This window comes from Artibeus jamaicensis, unplaced genomic scaffold, assembly GCF_021234435.1.
Source record: "Artibeus jamaicensis isolate MK-2021 breed Jamaican fruit bat unplaced genomic scaffold, CSHL_Jam_final contig_477, whole genome shotgun sequence".
Taxonomy (NCBI): Eukaryota; Metazoa; Chordata; class Mammalia; order Chiroptera; family Phyllostomidae; genus Artibeus; species Artibeus jamaicensis.
The window spans coordinates 1,017,635-1,036,180 of record NW_026521854.1 but is presented as its reverse complement, the minus strand read 5'-3'; the positions used below and the strand labels follow the sequence as shown (position 1 = coordinate 1,036,180).

Here is an 18,546-nt window from a genome sequence, read left to right as displayed (position 1 = left end):
CACCAGGTACACATCCTCCTTTGCATCGAGCCATTGCATTTGCTGGCACCCATGGGTCTGTCAGCATTTCATTATAACCCCCTATTGTCAGGGGTTCAGAATTCGGCCATAAAAACGTGCACTGAGCTGGAACTTGGCACACTGCTACCGCCAGGAAGTGAAGTTTGTATGTGAAATTGAAAAAACATCTGTTTGGCCATTTTTGAAGTGGTGTGAGAGCAAAAGCAGTAAAGACGCAGAATGATACTCTGCATTAGCCAGTATCTAACGCAAGTCAATTTGACAGAAAGGCTCAGCTATATTTAACGTTTCTGGCAAGTGACTGCTCCACTGCATGGCCTGGCCACATCTAACTTTTTAGTTCAAAAAAATAAAATGCAAAAAAAAAATCACAGAAGGGTGTTTTTAGGCAAAAGCAACTGAACAGATGAGATGAAATTCTTTCCTTGGGGCTGTTTTTTTTACTATTTGTCTTTTGTTTTGTTTTTGTATTTCCCAGAGAAGTTAAACTTAGCTGGTTAGAAATACAGGTCAGGTGCTACTGGCAAGAGCTCCACAGGGTATTCAGAACGTTGGCAGTAGAGGATTTTATTGTAACGAGTGCACTGTTTGGAATCCCACTGTGAGCGCACAGCTCCTTCAGAGCCTCCCTCAGAAAAGGAGGGTGCGAGGATCACACAAAGCCAGCAGGAGCTGAGAGGGGGCGCTCAGCAGGGTTTCCCTCCCCCTGTGCACATGGAGCTTTCCTCTTCCTATCCTGTGTCTGCTGTCTTGTTTGCTTTGAAGATTGGGGTGTTACTATGCTCCTGTGGCAGTGACATTGAGTGATCAAGATAGGGAGGTATCACTTGCTGGAGTGGGAAGGGTTCCTCCTATCTAATGAATTATTGGTAAGAAACATCAAGCAATTAATGCCCAGTGGGTATTTTCATTCATCAATTCATTGTCTGTCTGTCTGTCTACCATCTACCTATCCTCTCCCTTCTCCTCCCGTCCCCAGTATCTCCCCAGCATACTGGCTGCTCTCTCTCTTTTCCCTCTCTCCCTCCCCATCACCAAACAACACACTATATTAGTATATGACAACTTTTGATCTATAAAAATTCATATGGTTCAATCCCATATGTATATTTTATTCATAACTGTATGCTTAAGCATATGACATGACCATTTTGGAAATAAAAAATAGATCATTTTATGTTTCACTCTAATAATGTATTATAAACATACAAAATATTTCTTATATTATTGAATAATTTAAAAACATGGTATCTTGAATCTGATGGTGTGTTCTAGTTCCATTTTCACTATTTACTGGCTATGAATCCCTGAGTGATTTAATAGTAATTAATATCTTAGAGGGGAAATGATGATAATAATAATTACTATTATTATATCCACACATAGTCTCAGTGTGGTGATCACATTGTAAGGTATATAAATATTGTACACCTGAAACTAATAATATATCGTATGCCAACTACACTTAATTTTTTTTGAAAAAGGGGGTTTTGTCTCCATGTGTCACACTTTCACACACACTCCACAAGTTCCATCTCTCTTGTCCCGTGATTTGTACCTGGTGTGCCACAAGAATTTTTAACATGCAACCCCTGACTCATGCCCCTGACTCATCCTGAGTCACGGGCACAGGCCTCTTTCTCCTCAGACTGTCGAATTAAAAAAACGACAATAAGCCAACACAACAACAGCCATTTGGTGTGAATGAATCAAACTTATACCTATTTTTGTCAGATCAGCAAAAATATAATATGTTTTTGGTGTGCGACAGAACTGAGTAATTAGTTTATGTGTGCCGCAAGAGGGAAGGTTGAAAGCCGCTGCTTCAAGAGGAGGAGAGAACCACGTAGCAGAGTGAGTGGCGCCCAGAACAATGCGACCCTGCAAATTCTGGGTAGGAAGACTGCCCTGCTCTATTCTAGCTGTGTAGTCTCAGGTACGTCAGGGAACTGCCGTCGCCCTACAGCCGCGTGGTCATCATCCTGATCGCACAAAGTCCTTCTGTGGAGCGACTGGAACGTGAGGCATCTGACAGTGCCTGCTGAAGGGTATCAGTACTAAATTGGGATCTGCATTCCTCCCAGCTGCGCAAGCCACAATGGCCCTTTCTCTGTAAAAAATAGGGGGCGTTCCACCCCTTTCCTCTCCCCCCCGAAGGCTTGGAGGAGCCAGAGGCGCCCAAGTCCAACTAAGGAAGAAACAAAAGGCAGGAAGGACACCTCATCAGCAAATTGGGACCTTCCTGTGCGAGTCAATTACGATGTAGGAAGGCAACTCTCGCTGGGAAGGTCAAACAGGAAAACTCAGGGACTCAGGGACAGAGGGACAGGGAGAGGCGGGCACTGGCCGGGCACTTACTTCCGTATGGGGAGCCCGTGGGGGAGCCGTTGAGGAATCCCGGTGATCCCGGAACGCCCAGGTTAGCCATGGGGACGTTGCTGTAGCCATTCATACTGTTACTGGAGGTGCTGTAATTGGACTGCTGAGGGGTGGAGCTGGACGAGTAGCCCCGAGGAGAGATGCTGCTAGTGTTGCGGATGTATCCTGGACGACAGAGGAAACCGGGTATGTGAGCCTGCGCGCGCGCCCTGCGGAGCCAACGCCGCAGCACAAATCCGCACAGTGCCAGAGCGCAACGCACCACCAAGCCGTGCCTGGGTGAGGGGGGAAGTCTGCATTTTGCTTTTGTCCTTTTATACCTTCCCTTCCTTTTCTCCAGCCCATCCTACACAAGGCCTTGTCCTTCAGAGTCCCTCTTTCCTCTTGTTTTACATTTGCAGTCAACCTTGCTCATTTATGCGGAGGAATGAGTGAACAGTGACATCTCCCAAATCGTATTTCATAGGGCGCTAGAGCCCCATGAAAGATTAACAGGTATCACTGAGAAAAGCATCGTGCGGTCAGACTGTGGTGGATGTTGCATACTGCAACCATTCCTTGAAGATAGGCATATAAAAGGCCTAGAATAACTACGCCAGTTTAACTTTGCTAACCTAGTACTTCCCAAATGGAACACACCCTAGCATCTTTTCTGGAGCTGTGGGCAAAAGCCATTCCAGTAGCATCTCCAGGGCCACTGCTATTCTTCGGGTCACCGCTTGGGAAATGTCAATGACCACACCCTGGGTAGGGGCCAGGAACATCTTCATTCAGAAAGTGTTAAGTTCATTTAAGTGTGCTGTTCTTTGACCAGACTTGGAAGCATTAGTAATTGAGTTGGGGTGAGTCCAACCTGAAAGTCGGATGGGGAAAGGAACAATGAGTTCTCCCCATATTTCTGAACCTCCAGCACAGAGACATCTCCTAATGTATCCTGAAATAACGTTCTTTGGGTAAAATGTCTCTAAAACTATTTAGAATATAACTCCAAATTTATAAAAAGTAATATATCCCACCCACCCTTCTGTAAGAAACTGCCCTGGGCACTGTGGCCCACTGGATTGAGCACCAGGCTGCAAACGAAAAGGTCAGGGGCTGATTAGGAGTAAGGGCACATGCTTTTTTACAGGTCAGGTGCCCTGTTGGGGGTGTGTGAAAGGCAACCAATCGATGCATCTCTCCCTCTCTTTCTCCCTTCCCCTCTCTCTAAAAATAAATAAATAAATAACCATAAAAAAATTCACCCTGGGAATGAGAATGAGGAGTTTCTGTCCAATGGATGAATGAATTCAGAAATAAAACCATGTCAAGGTTAGGGACATCATTAAGAATATTTACTTCTAAAAATGATTTATGATAAATTTAGTACCTTAATATAATCAACCTCAATGACAAACATATTTATATGATATACTTTACATGTAAAAGCATAGTTAACTATATAAACTCGTTGCTATATGTTATATGTGGGGTAATACACAAAAAGAAGTTACCAAATAAAACCAAGCCATGCACCCTTGGCTATTAGGAAGAGAGAGGTGGGTATAATAAACAATAATGGCAATGGGTCAGCTTCTTTCCATTATTCAGTCTGATGATCACAACAGCAGAAGTATAAATTTTACTCAAATACTACCTGTAAATCTAGTTTCAGTATGCCTAACCCTTCTAAAATCAAAATACTCAGTCTGGTCCTTCCATATTTCTAGTTAAAGGTATTTTACCTGGTACCTTAACAACTCAAAATCCAATAACAATACACTGGCTATCATGTCGAGATAACCCAACGGTATGTGATCGCACTGCTGATCTGGGGACACACTCTTCTGATGGTGTATGAATTGAACTTTAACTCTTTCCACTCCAGCAGAGCCAACCTTTTCGATGTCTCAGCTGTTTGAGTTTTGACCCGGACAAATGTCATACCTTGATTATTTCCCTGGGTTGACTCTGAGATGCTGACCCCAAGCTGGCTACCATAAGAATTGATGCCCATCATGCCACTGTGAGCCGGAGAGCTGGAGAGAGCCGGGATCTGGCTGGGGTTCCTGGGGACACTGTAGAGGGCTTCAGCAATATCCGCGGCTCGCTTCAAAATGATGTCCTACAAAACGGCAGTGAAGTGAGCATCAGACCCAGCATGAAGAGTCAAATTCAATGGAGTCTGAGATGTGAGCACCTAACCTGGTTATTGTGTGGTGTGCCGTACAGGGCCTCCACCAGATCCGCGGCTCTTTTCAACAGCATTTCCTGGAAAAGAAAACAAAGAGCTGGGTATAAGCAAAAGTAAAGCCCCAGATGACAATCGGAAAGGAAAATTATATACAAAAATAAAATGTCCAGACATCCCCCTAAAATGTAAGTACTAGCCAAGAAGTCCTATACATGGCTCAAGAGGTAGAATATACTCATATGTATAAATCCCTTTACAAATATGTCTCCACATGGAATTCACCTAGATAAAATGGATCCATAAATGCTGATGCTGCAAAAAAAAAAAAGTAAATCAAGGGTGGAGCTGGTTAAAATGAATAATGCCGCGAGAGTTTTATTAAGACCTACTTTCAGATAATTCCATTGAATGATCTGGTACTCTAATCAACAGAGTATTGTTTTTTTTTCCTTTTAATCTTTATTGTATTTTTTAACATTACCTTTTAGTGACCTTATACTCCTCCCCTCAGCAATCACCACACTGCTGTCCATGTCTATGAGTCCTCTTTCCTTTTAGCTCAATCCCTCTACTCACTCACAACCCCCACCAAAGCTGCCATCCTGTTCTCCACTGATGAGTCTGTCCCCATTTTCCTTGTTAGTTCATTAGATTCCACAGATGAGTGAAATCATATAGTAATTTTCCTTCTCTGACTGGCTTATTTCACTTAGCATAGTGTTCTCCAGATCCATCCATCCAGTCACAAAGGGTAAAATTTCCTTTTTACGGCCAAGTAGTATTCCATTGTGTAAATGTCCCATAGTTGTTTTATCCACTCATCTGTTGATGGACACTTAGGCTGTTTCCATACCTTGCTGATTGTAAAAAATACTGCAATGAACATAGGGGTGATTATGTTCTTTCAAATTAGTGTTTTGGGTTCCTTTGAATATATTCCCAGAAGTGGGATTGCTGGGTCAAAATGCGGATCCATTTTCAATTTTTTGAGGTACTCCATACTGCTTTCCACAGTGAATGCACCAGTCTGCATTCCCACCAACAGTGAATGAGGGTTCCCTTTTCTCCACATCCTCACCAGTTCTTGTTGTCTATTGATTTATTGGTGATAGCCATTCTGACAGATGTGAGATGGTATCTCGTTGTGGTTTTTATTTACATTTCTCTGATAATTAGTGATGCTGAGCATCTTTCATGTCTGTTGGCCTTCTGTATGTCTTTTTTGGAGAAACATCTATTCAGGTCCTTTGCCCATTTTTTAATTGGGTTGTTTCTGGTGTTGAGTTTTGCAAGTACTTTGTAAATTTTGGATATTAACTCCTTATCAGATGTATCAACAAATATGTTCTCCCATTCTGTGGGTTGTCTTTTTATTTTGTTGATGGTTTCCTTTTCAGTACAAAAACTTTTTAGTGTTATATAGTCCCATGTGTTTATTTTTTCTTTTGTTTCCCTGGCATGGGCAGATATAGCTGACAAAAAATTTCTATAAGCAATGTCTGAGATATTGCTGCCTATGTTTTTTTCTAGGATTTTTATGGTTTCAGGTCTAATATGTAAGTCTTAGATCCATTTTGAATTTATTCTGGTGTGGGTGTAGGAAGGTAGTCTAATTTCATTTTCTGCATGTATCTGTCCAGTTTCCCCAACACCATTTATTGAATAAACTGCCTTTAGTTCATTGTATGTGTGCTTGCTTCCTCTGTCAAATATTAATTGACTATAAAGATGTGGGTTTATTTCTGGGCTCTATTCTGTTCTACTTTGTGTGTCTGTTTTTATGCCAGTACCATGCTGTTTTGATTGCTACCACCTAATAATATACTTTCATATTAGGTAGCTTGATTACTCCAACTTTATTCTTCTATCTCAGGATCACTGTTGCTATGTGTGGCCTGTTGTGGTTTTATATACATTTTTGAAATAGTTGTTCTAGTTCTGTGAAAGATGTCCTTGGAATCTTGATAGGAATTACATTGAAACTATAGATTGCTTTGGGTATGGACTTTTTAATGATGTTAATTCCTCCTATCCATGAACACATGTCTTCCACGTATTTGTATCTTCTTTAATTTCTTTCTTCAGTGTCTTATAATTTTCCTAATATAGATCTTTTACATCCTACTTAGATTTATTCCTAGGTATTTTATTCTTTTTGAAGCAATTGTGAATGGGATTGTTTTCTTGACTTCCCCTTCTGTTAGTTTCTTATTAGCATATAAAAATGCAACTGATTTCTGGATATTAATTTTGTATCCTGCTACTTTGCTGAATTCATTTATTAGTTTTAGTTGTTTCTTGGTAGAATCTTTGGGGTTATCTATGTACAGAATCATGTCATCTGTAAATAAAGACAGTTTTAATACTTCCTTTCCGATTTGGATGCCTTTTATTTCTTCTTATTGTCTGATTGCTGTAGCTAGGACTTCCAGTACTGTCGAATCAGAGAGGTGAAAGCGGACATCCCTGTCTTGTTTTCAATCTTAAGGGGAGCACTTATAGTTTTTGCATGTTGGGTATGATGCTGGCAGTGGGTTTGTCACATATGGCCTTTATTATGTTTAGATATGTTACCTTCATTCCCACTTTGCTGAAAGTTTTTATCATAAATAGGTGCTGGATTTTATCAAATGCTTTTTCTGCATCTATTGATATGATCATGTGGTCTTTATCCTTCATTTTGTTTATGTGGTGAATCACAAATAATGATTTGCAAATATTGTACCAAACTTGCATCCCCAGAATAAATCCCACTTGATCATGGTGTATGATCTTTTTGGTGCATTGCTGTACTCAGTTTGCTAATCTTTTGTTGAGGATTTTAGCATCTATGTTCATCAGAGATATTGGCTTATAATTTTCCTTTTTTTTGTAGTATCTTTATCTGGTTCTGGAATTAGGATACTGCTGGCCTCATAATGTGAGTTTGGGAGCCTCCCCTTCTCTTGAGTTTTACGAAATAAATTGAGAAGCAGAGGTGTTAGTTCTTCTCAGAATGTTTGGTAAAATTCCCCTGTGAAGCCATCAGGTCCAGGGCTTTTTTTCTTGGGAGTTTTTTGCTTACTACTTCAGTTTCACTAGGTGTATTCTGTTTATTCAGGTTCTTCCTGATTCTTCTTGATCTAGTTTTGGAAGATTGTATGTTTCTAGAAATTTACCTATTTCATCCAAGTTGTCCAGTTTCTTGGCATGTAGTTGCTCATAACATTTTCTTATAGTCCTTTGTACTTCTTTGGTGTCAGTTGTTATTTCTCTTCTTTCATTTTTGATTTCATTTATTTGGGTACTTTTCTTTCTTTCTTTTTTTTTTTTTGATAAGTCTGGTTGAAGGTTTGTCAATCTTGTTTATCTTTCTAAAGAACCAGCTCTTGGATTCATTGATCTTTTGTGTTGTTTTTTATACTCTATTTCATTTATTTCTGCTCTGACCTTTATTATTTCCTGTCTTCTACTTACTTTGGGCTTTGTTTGTTGTTCTTTTTTGAGTTCCTTTAGATGTTAAGATAAATTTTTTTATTTGAGCTTTTTCTTGGTTGGGTTTTTTTTTTGAGATAGGCCTGTAATGCTATGAATCTTCCTCTTAGGATTGCTTTCCCTGTGTCCCATAGATTTTGGATTGTTGTGTCCTCATTTTCATCTGTTTAAAGGTATCTTCCGAGTTCTTCCTTGATCTCACTGTTGACTCATTTATTGTTTCATAACATGTTATTTAGGTTCCATGTCTTTTGCATATTTTTCAGTGTTCTTCTCATTGATTCATAGTTTCATAGCATTGTGGTCAGAAAAGATGCTTGATATGATTTCAATCTTCTTAAATTTATTGAGATTTGTTTTGTGTCCTAACATGTGGTCTTTCCTAGAAAACATTCCATGTGCACTTGAAAAGTATGTATATTCTGCTGCTTTGGGGTGAAATGCTCTGAAGATATCAATTAAATCTATTTGATCTAGTCCGTTGTTTAAGGCCGTCTCCTTATTGATTTTCTGCCTGGAAGATCTATCCATTGAAGTTAATGGGGTGTTAAAATCCCCAACTATGACTGTATTTCTGTCACTCTTTCCCTGTATGTCCATCAAGATTTGTTTTACTTATTTGGGTGCTCCTATGTTGAATGCATAAATGTTTACTAGGGTTATATCCCCTTGTTAGATTTTTTCTTTATTACTATATAGTGTCTTTCTTTGTCTCTTACTATAGCTTTTGTTTTAAAGTCCATTTTGTCAGATATAACTGCTATTCCAGCTTTTTTTCTCATTTATATGAATCTTTTTCTATTCTTTTACTTTTAGCCTGTGTGTATCTTTCAATCCGAGATGGGTCTCTTGGAGGTGGCATATATGGATATTGTTTTCTTATCCATTCAGTTACCATCTGTCTTTTGGTTGGAGCATTTAAGCCATTTACATTTAAGGTGATTATTGATAGATACATATATACTGCCATTTTATTGTTAGACTGTTTTCTTCTGTTTTTTTTTCTTTCCCTTTTTCTTCTTATTCTTAAAGTAAGCCTTTAGCATTTGCTGCAGTATTAGTTTGGTGTTAACAAACTCCTTTAGCTTTTTCTTGTCTGGGAAGCTCCTTATTTCTCCTTCAGTTTTAAATAATAGCTTTGCTAGGTAAAGTAGCCTAGCAAGGCTAGGCTTTGCTTGGCTAGGTCCTTGCTATTTACCTACCACCTTGAGTATATCATGCCACTCTCATCCGGCCTTAAATGTTTTCATTGAGTAATCAGATGCCAGCCTAACTGGTGCTCCCTTGTAGGTAACTACCTGCTTTTCTCTTGAAGTGTTTAGGATTCTCTACTTGTCGTTAAGCCTTGTCATTTTAATTATGATGTATGGTGTCTCAGTGTAGGCCTTTTTGGGTCCAACTTATCTGGTATACTCTGAGCTTTCTGGAGTTGTATGTCTTTTTCCCTCACCAGATTAGGAAGGTTTCTGGTCATTATTTCTTCAAAAAGGTTCTCAATCCCTTGCTTTCACTCTTCTTCTGGTATTCCCATGATTTGGATTCTGCCTCATGTTGTCTAAAGTGTTTCTTAAGCTTTCCTAATTTTTAAAAATTCTTTCTTCTTTTTGCTGCTCTGACTGGGTGTTCTTTTTTCTACCTTGTTTTCCAAATCACTGATGCAATCCTCTGCATCATCCAACCTACAGTTTATTCTTTCCTGTGCATTATTTATTTCAGATATTGCATTCTTTATTTCTGACTGGTCCTTTTTGATGGTGTCTATGTCTTTTTTCATGCTTTTGAGTATCCTTACAATCATTACTTTAAACTCTCTATCTGATAAATTGCTTGCCTCCATTTCATCTAGTTTTTCTTCCTGAAAATTCTCTTGATCTTTCATTTGGGGTCTGTTTCTTTGTCTTCCCATTATGGCTGATTCTTTGTACTTTCTGCCTTAGTTAAACCAATCAGTTGTTAAACTAATCAGTCTGTAAGCAGCAGCCTGGCTTAAGTTCCATGGGGTGGGGCTGAGTAATTCCTGTGGGCATGGGTATTGTTTCCTGTCGGGCTGATGCCAGTTGGAGGGGAGTGCTCTGCTTTAGAAAGGTGGCTTCTGAGATATGGGGGATGGCTCAGCACAGGGATCCTGACAGCTGTTATTTCAGTTCTCTTCCCAGAGCCACCAGCCCCAGACTCTCCTCAAACTTCTTTAGTCTACTCTGCCCTCCCTCTGCTGGAGCACTGGATTAAGTGGCTGCAAAGGAACTTCTGTGCATTGGTCCTTTAAGAGGCTCTTTGCATCTCCAGGCACCTGTCCCTGGCAGAGAGAAACACTGCTGCTTCTCACAGCTGGATGTCTGGGTTCCTCTCTGGCTCTGGTGCTGTAGGCTAGGGAGCCTAGGTTGGGATTTAGAACCCACACTTCTCAGGGGGAAACCTCCGGCCACTGAAGTATCCCTCCAGAACTTCAGCTGCCACCCACGGGAGCCCAGCTAGCTCTTGTGTGCCTCCTCCGCACTCCCTACCAGTCACATTTGTGGTGAAGTGGTTTCTTCGGTCTCTTCATGGTTATAAGGCTTCTTTCCAGCTAGTGCTCAGCTGCTTATTCAGGATGCTTTCTCTACAATGTAGTTGCAATTCCAGATTGGTCCTGGGAGGAGGTTAGTGTAGCTTCCACTTACTACTACTTGGTTGGATCTCTCAACCAAGTATTCTTAAAATTGATTGATTGGCCTGTGTTTAGCCACTTGCCAAGGAGTTGTCCATAGTACTGAAATTAACTTGGCAATGACTTCTGCAAACTTTTATTCTCATAAAGATGAATTCTTTCAATAATATTTCCCTCTGTTCACTTTAACCAGAGAGAATTAGTATTTAGTAATCCCTTTCCTCTCATTTTGTCTTTTCCACCTCCTGTTTTTAACAGCCTTTTAAATTGCTATTAACCTACTTTCCAGATAGCATCTAATTTAATAGTGGGGCTGGGAGTTTTCCAAGTGGAAAATAAAGGTGTGATGGAGAAGCAACTGTGGTACTTAAATTTTACTCACAGTACAGAAAACAGAACATAGCTCATTATAATGTGTGTGCTTAACATGCAAATATCAATGTTAAAATTTATTAATTTCCCATTAATTGAATACCTAACAAATTGATATATTTTTTAAAAAGCTAAAATGTTAGATTTATGATATAATTTTCATAAGCAAGTTCATTTAAAAGTGATGCATTTCATAGAAATTATAGATGGAGGTGTTTTCCACTTCATTAAATGCCTGTATACATAGTAGGCCCTCAATGAATACTTGATTGTGGATTAATGTGTTCCTACAATTATGGGCAAATACAATTATATTTAAATACAAAGGAGTGAGAAATTACACTTTTAAGCAATTATACAGTTATTTATTTTCATCAACTTGGCAGTATTTTATAAGCTCATAGTGTATCTCTTTTACAGGCCTAAATTTTCAGGTTTCATAGATCCTCAAAGATTAATCATAGCATACTTCATAGTTAGTAAATATTTTATGTGCATCTTAAAGCTTAGCCAAATTTTAAGACCTAATTTAATTTTAGAGGGATTTAAGTTGCTAGATTTATCTAAATTTGCTGAAACCCTATAAGAAGGTTTCCACGTGTCAATTTAAGTGTTTTACCTTAGCTAATCTCTCAGGGTCTCCAGGATGCCTGGGGATGACTTTCTGCAGCCTCTGGAAGCCGTAGTCTATGGTGGGTTCATTTAATGCTGCAAAATAAAAGTCCTCTTTTTGAGCATGTATCCTGACCATAAAGCAAACTTCTAATTAAGTCCTCCCTAGGAAACAGGAAGGTCCTGCTATTACCCATCTAAGAACCAGTTAAAGATTTTTGCTCTTGACATTCGTTACTTCACACATAACTTTGGAGTTAATAATAATTTAATGTTTTTCCATTAGAATGATATTCCAAAATTTCAGAATTATTACGATTGTCTTTATCATTTCTGCCTTAAGTGCACACACTTGTAATTCTCTGCTCAGTCTAACATAATCAGAAATATTATACGATTAAACATTTCCCAGTTTCTCAAGACAACAAACTACCTTCACTTTATTTTTCCTCCCTCACCTCTTTTCTTTTGCAGGTAGGTATGCTTTTATCACCTACTCCTAAATATCTTCTTTTTCTTAATTATTCTCTTAAATATTTACATATATATGTGTACACACACACACACACACACACACACACACACACATAACCTCCATGGGTTAGTTCTCATTAAACCCCATTCTTATGCACAATACGCTTTCAGAATGTTCAGTTACATTTTGTTATATGCACATTTGTTTAATGTCAGGCTCCACCATGCACTGCCAATCCCATGGGATCAAATTCCATACTCGTTCCGCTTTGCCACTGCGTTCTCTCTGTTGCAGACCGTGCCTGGCCCACAGCAAGCACTTGGTGTCAGCGATGAGTGTGAGTGAATAAACAAGTGACACAGCTCAGCATTTCTGTTCTACTAAATAGAAACTTCTGGAGTGGATTTCTTTATCCTCTCTTGTTCTTCCTCTGTCCCTTTACTTTTTAAATTTGTCCTACAACAATATAATCCAACTTTCCCCGGGTCATTAAATCTTCTTTTATAATATTATTTAAAACCCCTGCATTTTTTTCCACTCTACAATCTATAATTTATTTAAATAGTTTTCTGATGTTTGGCATTTAACATGACCCCAATTTCTTGCTATTATAAATATCAGAGCAATAATTATTCTTCCCACACAATTCTAATTATTTCAATTGGAAAATTTCAAGAATTAGAATTACTTGACCAGAAACTATGATTATATTAAGGTCTTTCACACCCACTGTTAATTGCTCCTCAGAAGAATGTACAAATTTATACTCCCTTCAGCAAAGTTTGTCATCATTTTTTAAAAGATTTTACTTATTCTTAGAAGGGAAGGGAGGAAGAAAGAGAGTTAGAGAAACTCAATGGGTTACCTCTCCCACCCCCTACTGGGACCTGGCCCACAACCCAGGCATGTGCCCTGACCGGGAATCAAACCAGCAGGTTTTCAGTTGGTGGGAGGACGCCCAACCCACTAAGTCACAACAGTCAGCATGTATGTCATTATTTTAACTTACATTTATTTCTTTGTCAGTTAGGTTGAACATTTTAATTTCTTCTTTTATGAACCACCCATTAATAGTTTCTGCTCTCTTTTCTATTGGAAATTAGTCTTTTTCCCTTGTAAAAACACTTTTATATTATTTTTAACACTGCCATTATATCATATCCCAATTTGTCAGTAGGAACTACATGTAGAAAAACCATAGGCCATCCTGACTCCAAATCTGATCAGCACACATACAATATATACACATTCACACATATATGAATTCTTCTTTAGATCCACCAGTAAAATGCACTACTAATTGAATAGGTAATAAGTTTTTTTGTTGTTCATTTTTAACTTTTGTTATGTATTTCACTTTTTGTTGTTTTTATCGTGAATGTGATCACGCTCTCATCGCATTTTCTAAGTGGTTTTCTGGCCCCTAGAAATACTTTAGGTTTTTATGTGTCTGTGCAGACTGTGTGTGGCCATACATGGAATAGTCACTAAGAGAATCGGCTTTAGATCTTGGGTTTCAATTCCAGCTCCACCATAAATTTGAGAGCTCTTGTTTAAAATTCATCTCATGAGTTGGCCCTCAAAATTAAATGAAACAATTTCTATAATGCCTCAGCACAGTTCTTGGCACATAAAGATCTTAACCAATTGTAGCTACCTGCTATTTTGCAACCAAACCCCTGGCAGATGTCTCTATTTTGGGAGTCCATTCTTAAGCTTGTACATTAATAGCATCTACATGCAATAGCCATTTTGTCTCCTTCCAATGAGTATATTAATCCCATTTAACTCTCTTAATTCTACTCTTGTGTTGGCTACAACTCTCCCAACAGTGTCTAAAGTGAGAACGTTAGTGGATATTTTGCTTGCTGTTCTCTAAAAAACACTAACATTTCACCAACAGATATGGTGTTGGCTAGTTGAGACAGATATTAGTTATCAGGCTTTGTTAAGAAATTTTTATCAGAACTTGTCAGAATTTCAGAAAATTGTGATCATATGAATTTTCTCCTTTCACCAATTTATACTGTATTTTATAGTAGATTTCCCAATATTTCACAATTAAACTTGTATTTGTGGGTGTGGTATATAATTTACTTAGCATATTTCTGGATTCAGTTTGTTAATATTTTGTTAAGACTGCTGGTGTGAGGACTCAGTCCTCATTACATTCCCTAGAGTGGTACCCGGAACAGACTGTCAACAAGCGCCAGTCGCCGTCAGCTGTTGCTGGGAGCCTGTGTGTATCAATGACTGGGATGTGTGCATGGTGCTATCCTACTTCTGATTGATTTTCATTTTACACCAGCTTTGAAAAAATACATTGAAAAGCTTTCTATATTTTATCCTGCTCTCTATAAAACTTATATAACATGACTATTACCTCTTGACTGAAAGTTTGAAAGCACCCCTGTGACACTGAGCTTGCCAAGGTCACCAGTAACATTTTAGTCAAACCAAGAAGAACTTTTCCATTCTGATCTTAAACTCCAGTTAGCACTTGACACACTCTTGCTGGAAATGCAACAGCCAGTGGGCTGTCCTGAATACTCGCTGCCTGCCTCACCGAAGTTCTCCAGCCCTGCTCCTCCACCAGCCGGCAGCGTAGCACTTCCTCAAACTCCTCGCAGATGCTGAAGCTCTTCCGGTCATTGCCAAGACTGTCTTCTGTGTGGCTGTACCCTCCTGCAGCAAGCACGCCGGGGGGCCCCCTTGATTTCTGCATCAAGCCACATGCTGAAGGTCACAAACCTTGAGGTATGTGCCATACAGCTTGCCAGAGATTCAGCCTCATCTATTCCAACTATTGCCTGGAAACTCCCACCCTGATGGCCCTAGGCTCCTCCCACCCAAGATACCCCTAGCCCTGCCATTCTCGGTAAAATGTCCATCAGACTGCCAATCAAAAACCTTGGGGTCATTCTTTATATCTCAACACCACTTGTATTTTTCTGGGAAAATTGTGCATGTCCTCAAGATTTCAAATGTTTTAGCATCGAGTGTACATGATAATTTGTTTAAAATTGTCTTATTTATGGTTCTCCCCCACCTCTTTGTTCTAGCTTCCTGAATAGCCCATGTTTCTAAGTTTACCTTCCTTTTGTTTGCAAGAGAATATCCTAAAATTTCTAGATGGTTAGGTATTAAATTGTCCATTACTTATTCTAGTTAATTGCATTAGATTTTAAAACGTGGCTTGCAGAATATCTGCCTTTTGTAATTTATTAAGAATTTTGTGAATTAACACATATTTGTCTTGTCTTTGTTCCTGGGTAATGCTTTAAATGTATTATTTATCTTTTTGATCATATTATTTGACATATTTTATACATAGTTGCTACAATAAACTTATCCTTCCACATTATCCTTGTCTTTCCAATAGTTTTACATGTATATTTTCCCCTAGTGATTAGGAAGAGACTCATCTTATTTTAATTTAAAGCAATACGTTTAGAGTTCTTTAAAAATATTATATTTTTTCTAATTATTCGAGTCTGTTGAGCCCCTCCATCTATAAAAATTTTTGCTTACCTTTTGTTTCCTCATCCCATTCTCTCCACATTTACATTTTTGTTGCTGGTTTACCATCATCAGCTGATGCTACTGTTATTAAACTTTTAATGAGTGGTCTCTTTTAGGCATTAATTTTCCTATTTACATTAAGCGTCATCATCATATTAACAATAATTTAGAACTCTGTATTTAAGTGCTTTCTCTGCCACCCCAAAGTCCCGTCCATTCTTGCATACTTCATTGATTCACTTCTCCCACAGTCAGTTTATATCAGTAAAAATAAGAGTTGGAATCTGTCTGAGCCCTTGATGTAAGAGATTATCTGTCTTCCTTACACATAAATGACAACTTCTGTGAATAAGGATTGTTATGTAACCTGTTTTCCAGTGAAGATCCAATTCCTGCTTGTTCCTCCTGGTCTCACTCTGCGAGGTGGGGGCAGAGGAGCCCTGGAGGTTTTGCCAGGTCTCCTCTGTCTTTACCCGGCCCTGCTCTTGCTTTCCAGGAGGGGAAGGATGAGTCTGGTGTTCACACCCCTGCCAGCACACCTCTGTCTCGCACCCCAAACTGACCACACAAAATTCTTGGCATAGTGATGACAACAGCCAGGTTTCATATATGAATACTAGAATTCTCTTACTTTTATGTTTTCCTGGAAATATCCTCCTCTGTGTTCTGGCGGTGGGGCTTGCACTCACAGTACCATCTTACCCAGAAACTCGTGTAAGAAGACCTGGGTGTATAATCGGAATCATTCTATAAACTTGTTTTTCCCACTTAGTGTTATAATAGCAGTAATTTCTGAAGACTTCTTCCTTAAGAACAGGGTTTTTAGCAGCAGTAATATGCAATAATGAAAACCGTTATTATCATAGTTAGAATTTACCAAAGGCTCAGCCTGTTTGGGGCATTATGCTAAGTCTTTTACACACACCGGCTCATTTATCCTCGTGACAACCCCACAACGTGGGTTTTATCCCCATTGTAAATGCAGTTCCAGGCAGTGAAGGTGGACCCGGCTTCTCTAGTCCAAGGCCTGTGCTCTTAACTTTCCCTGCTGTGCAACTGGCCGTGTGGTCCCCAGCCCCAGACAGGAGTGCCAGCAGCCCCCAGGGCCAGAGACTACCCCACCTCAGTACTCAGCTACTGGCTGGGAGCTGGTGAAGAGCCAAGAAAGTGTTGAAAAGTGGTTGTGCCACCCTCTGCTTCCTGTCACCCACCCCCTGCATCCCCCACCTGTCCCAGGCTTCCTCTCCAGCCCTGCAGAGAAGCCCAGGCTGCCTGACTTCTGTGTCACTGTGGGACAAGGCCCCATTTGGTATCAATCAGCAAACACAAACAGCTGCCGGTGCTGCAGGGCAAACAGACGTGGTGACAAAATGCTCTAAATCAATCATTGCCTCGTCTTTGTTCAAATATGTACCATTTTGTTACCTGAGGTGCCAATTTTCCTATATGGAGAAAGCAGAAATTATGTTTATGGGTGCGCTCACAATGTGCTGGTAGTAAGGGACTATCCCACAGGGTAGGAAATCTAACCCCCACCAGGTCCCCTAGGCCCCCATGACTGCTCTGGCTCCTTCCTCCCCACCTGAGTGGCCGCTCCCAGGCTGGTTCCCACCCTGTCACTGGAGCTCAGGTGCCCACCACCCACAGCTCCACTCACCGCCTTCCTCATCAGTCCTTCCTCCCTGGTAGGCAAGTCCTCTAAAGCTGGGCTCAGGCCAGTGCACAGAGGTGGCATGGAGCTAAAGGGTTCCCTTTCAGAGCACTCGTCCCACATTTGTACCCACCGTTCTCTCCTATTAGATGGAGAGCCACCAGGACAAGGGGAATGTCAGGTTTATCTGCCCCTCCCCTCCCCCCACCCACCTAAGTCAGAAACGGAAAATGATCTTGGCCACACTGGGTCAGCAATTCATGTTTTAAACTGAATATGTAGTCATCTGAATATGTAGTCATCTGTTTCTTAGGTCGAGTGTTCAGTTTTGTTCGGTTTGGCTTGGTTTGATTTGATTTGGTTTGGTTTGGTTTGGTTTGGTTTGGTTTAGTTTGGTCTGGTTTGGCTTGATTTGGTTTAATTTGGTCTGGTCTGGTTTGGTTTGGTTTGGCTTGGTTTGGGTTTGGTTTTGGTCAGGTTTGTTTTGACTTGGCTTGCCTTGGTTGGTTTGGTTTTGGTTAGATTTGGTTTGGCTTGGTTTGGTTTGGCAGGCTCCAGCCAGACTTCACAGGCATCAGCTGTGGGATGGGTTATGTGAGCCCCTACTATGAGCAAGATGGCAGTAAACACAGTAAACACACTGTGATCTATATGAACAGGGACTAACCACACACATGTATACACATACACAATTTCATTTAATCAAGTGCACTTTTGAAGTAAAAATCACCAAGCCCAAACTGTTTAGTCAATACCAAACCATAAGAGGAAAACTGATTTAACCCTCCAACTTGAGGTGGGACTGAATGAATTTTACTTTGGTTCCAAACTGACTTCCCAAATGGCCAGTTGTTTTGTATCTTACTTGTAGTTTCAGCCTCATCTGGAACCCCAGCTCCTCCCCCTGCCTCCCCAGGTGTTCTATCTCTCCGGGCCTGGTAGCAGCCAAGTAAACCTCAGGTAGCGACTGAGGTGCCCAAGACCGGCACCAAGACTGTCTCTGAGGATCAACCAGGTCAGTAGCCTCCACCATCAGAGTGAATTTACAACTTCTCTACCCCACGGAGTGTCGGGGCTGAGGGGTCCTGCCAACCCCTTGGCTGACAGGGACACAGGGAAATGCTGGCAAGGCAAAAACAGAGTAAATTAAAAATACGCTTTGATCTATAGGCTCTATTTATCTATGTCTTTCTTTAGTAACATAACATTAAGGTAAAAGG

At 40.1% G+C, this 18,546-nt stretch overlaps 1 protein-coding gene across 1 annotated transcript in view; it reads right to left on the bottom strand.

Moving 5' to 3' along the window:
- Positions 1–18,546, bottom strand: part of EBF2 (EBF transcription factor 2) — a 192,182-nt gene that overhangs the window by 12,954 nt on the left and 160,682 nt on the right. The window contains exons 11-14 of the mRNA XM_037167136.2: positions 11,686–11,774; positions 4,585–4,650; positions 4,327–4,504; positions 2,380–2,565 (exon numbers count right to left, since the gene is read on the bottom strand). Of these exons, the coding sequence (XP_037023031.1) occupies positions 2,380–2,565; positions 4,327–4,504; positions 4,585–4,650; positions 11,686–11,774 (519 nt within the window). The remainder of the gene's footprint in view (positions 1–2,379; positions 2,566–4,326; positions 4,505–4,584; positions 4,651–11,685; positions 11,775–18,546) is intronic.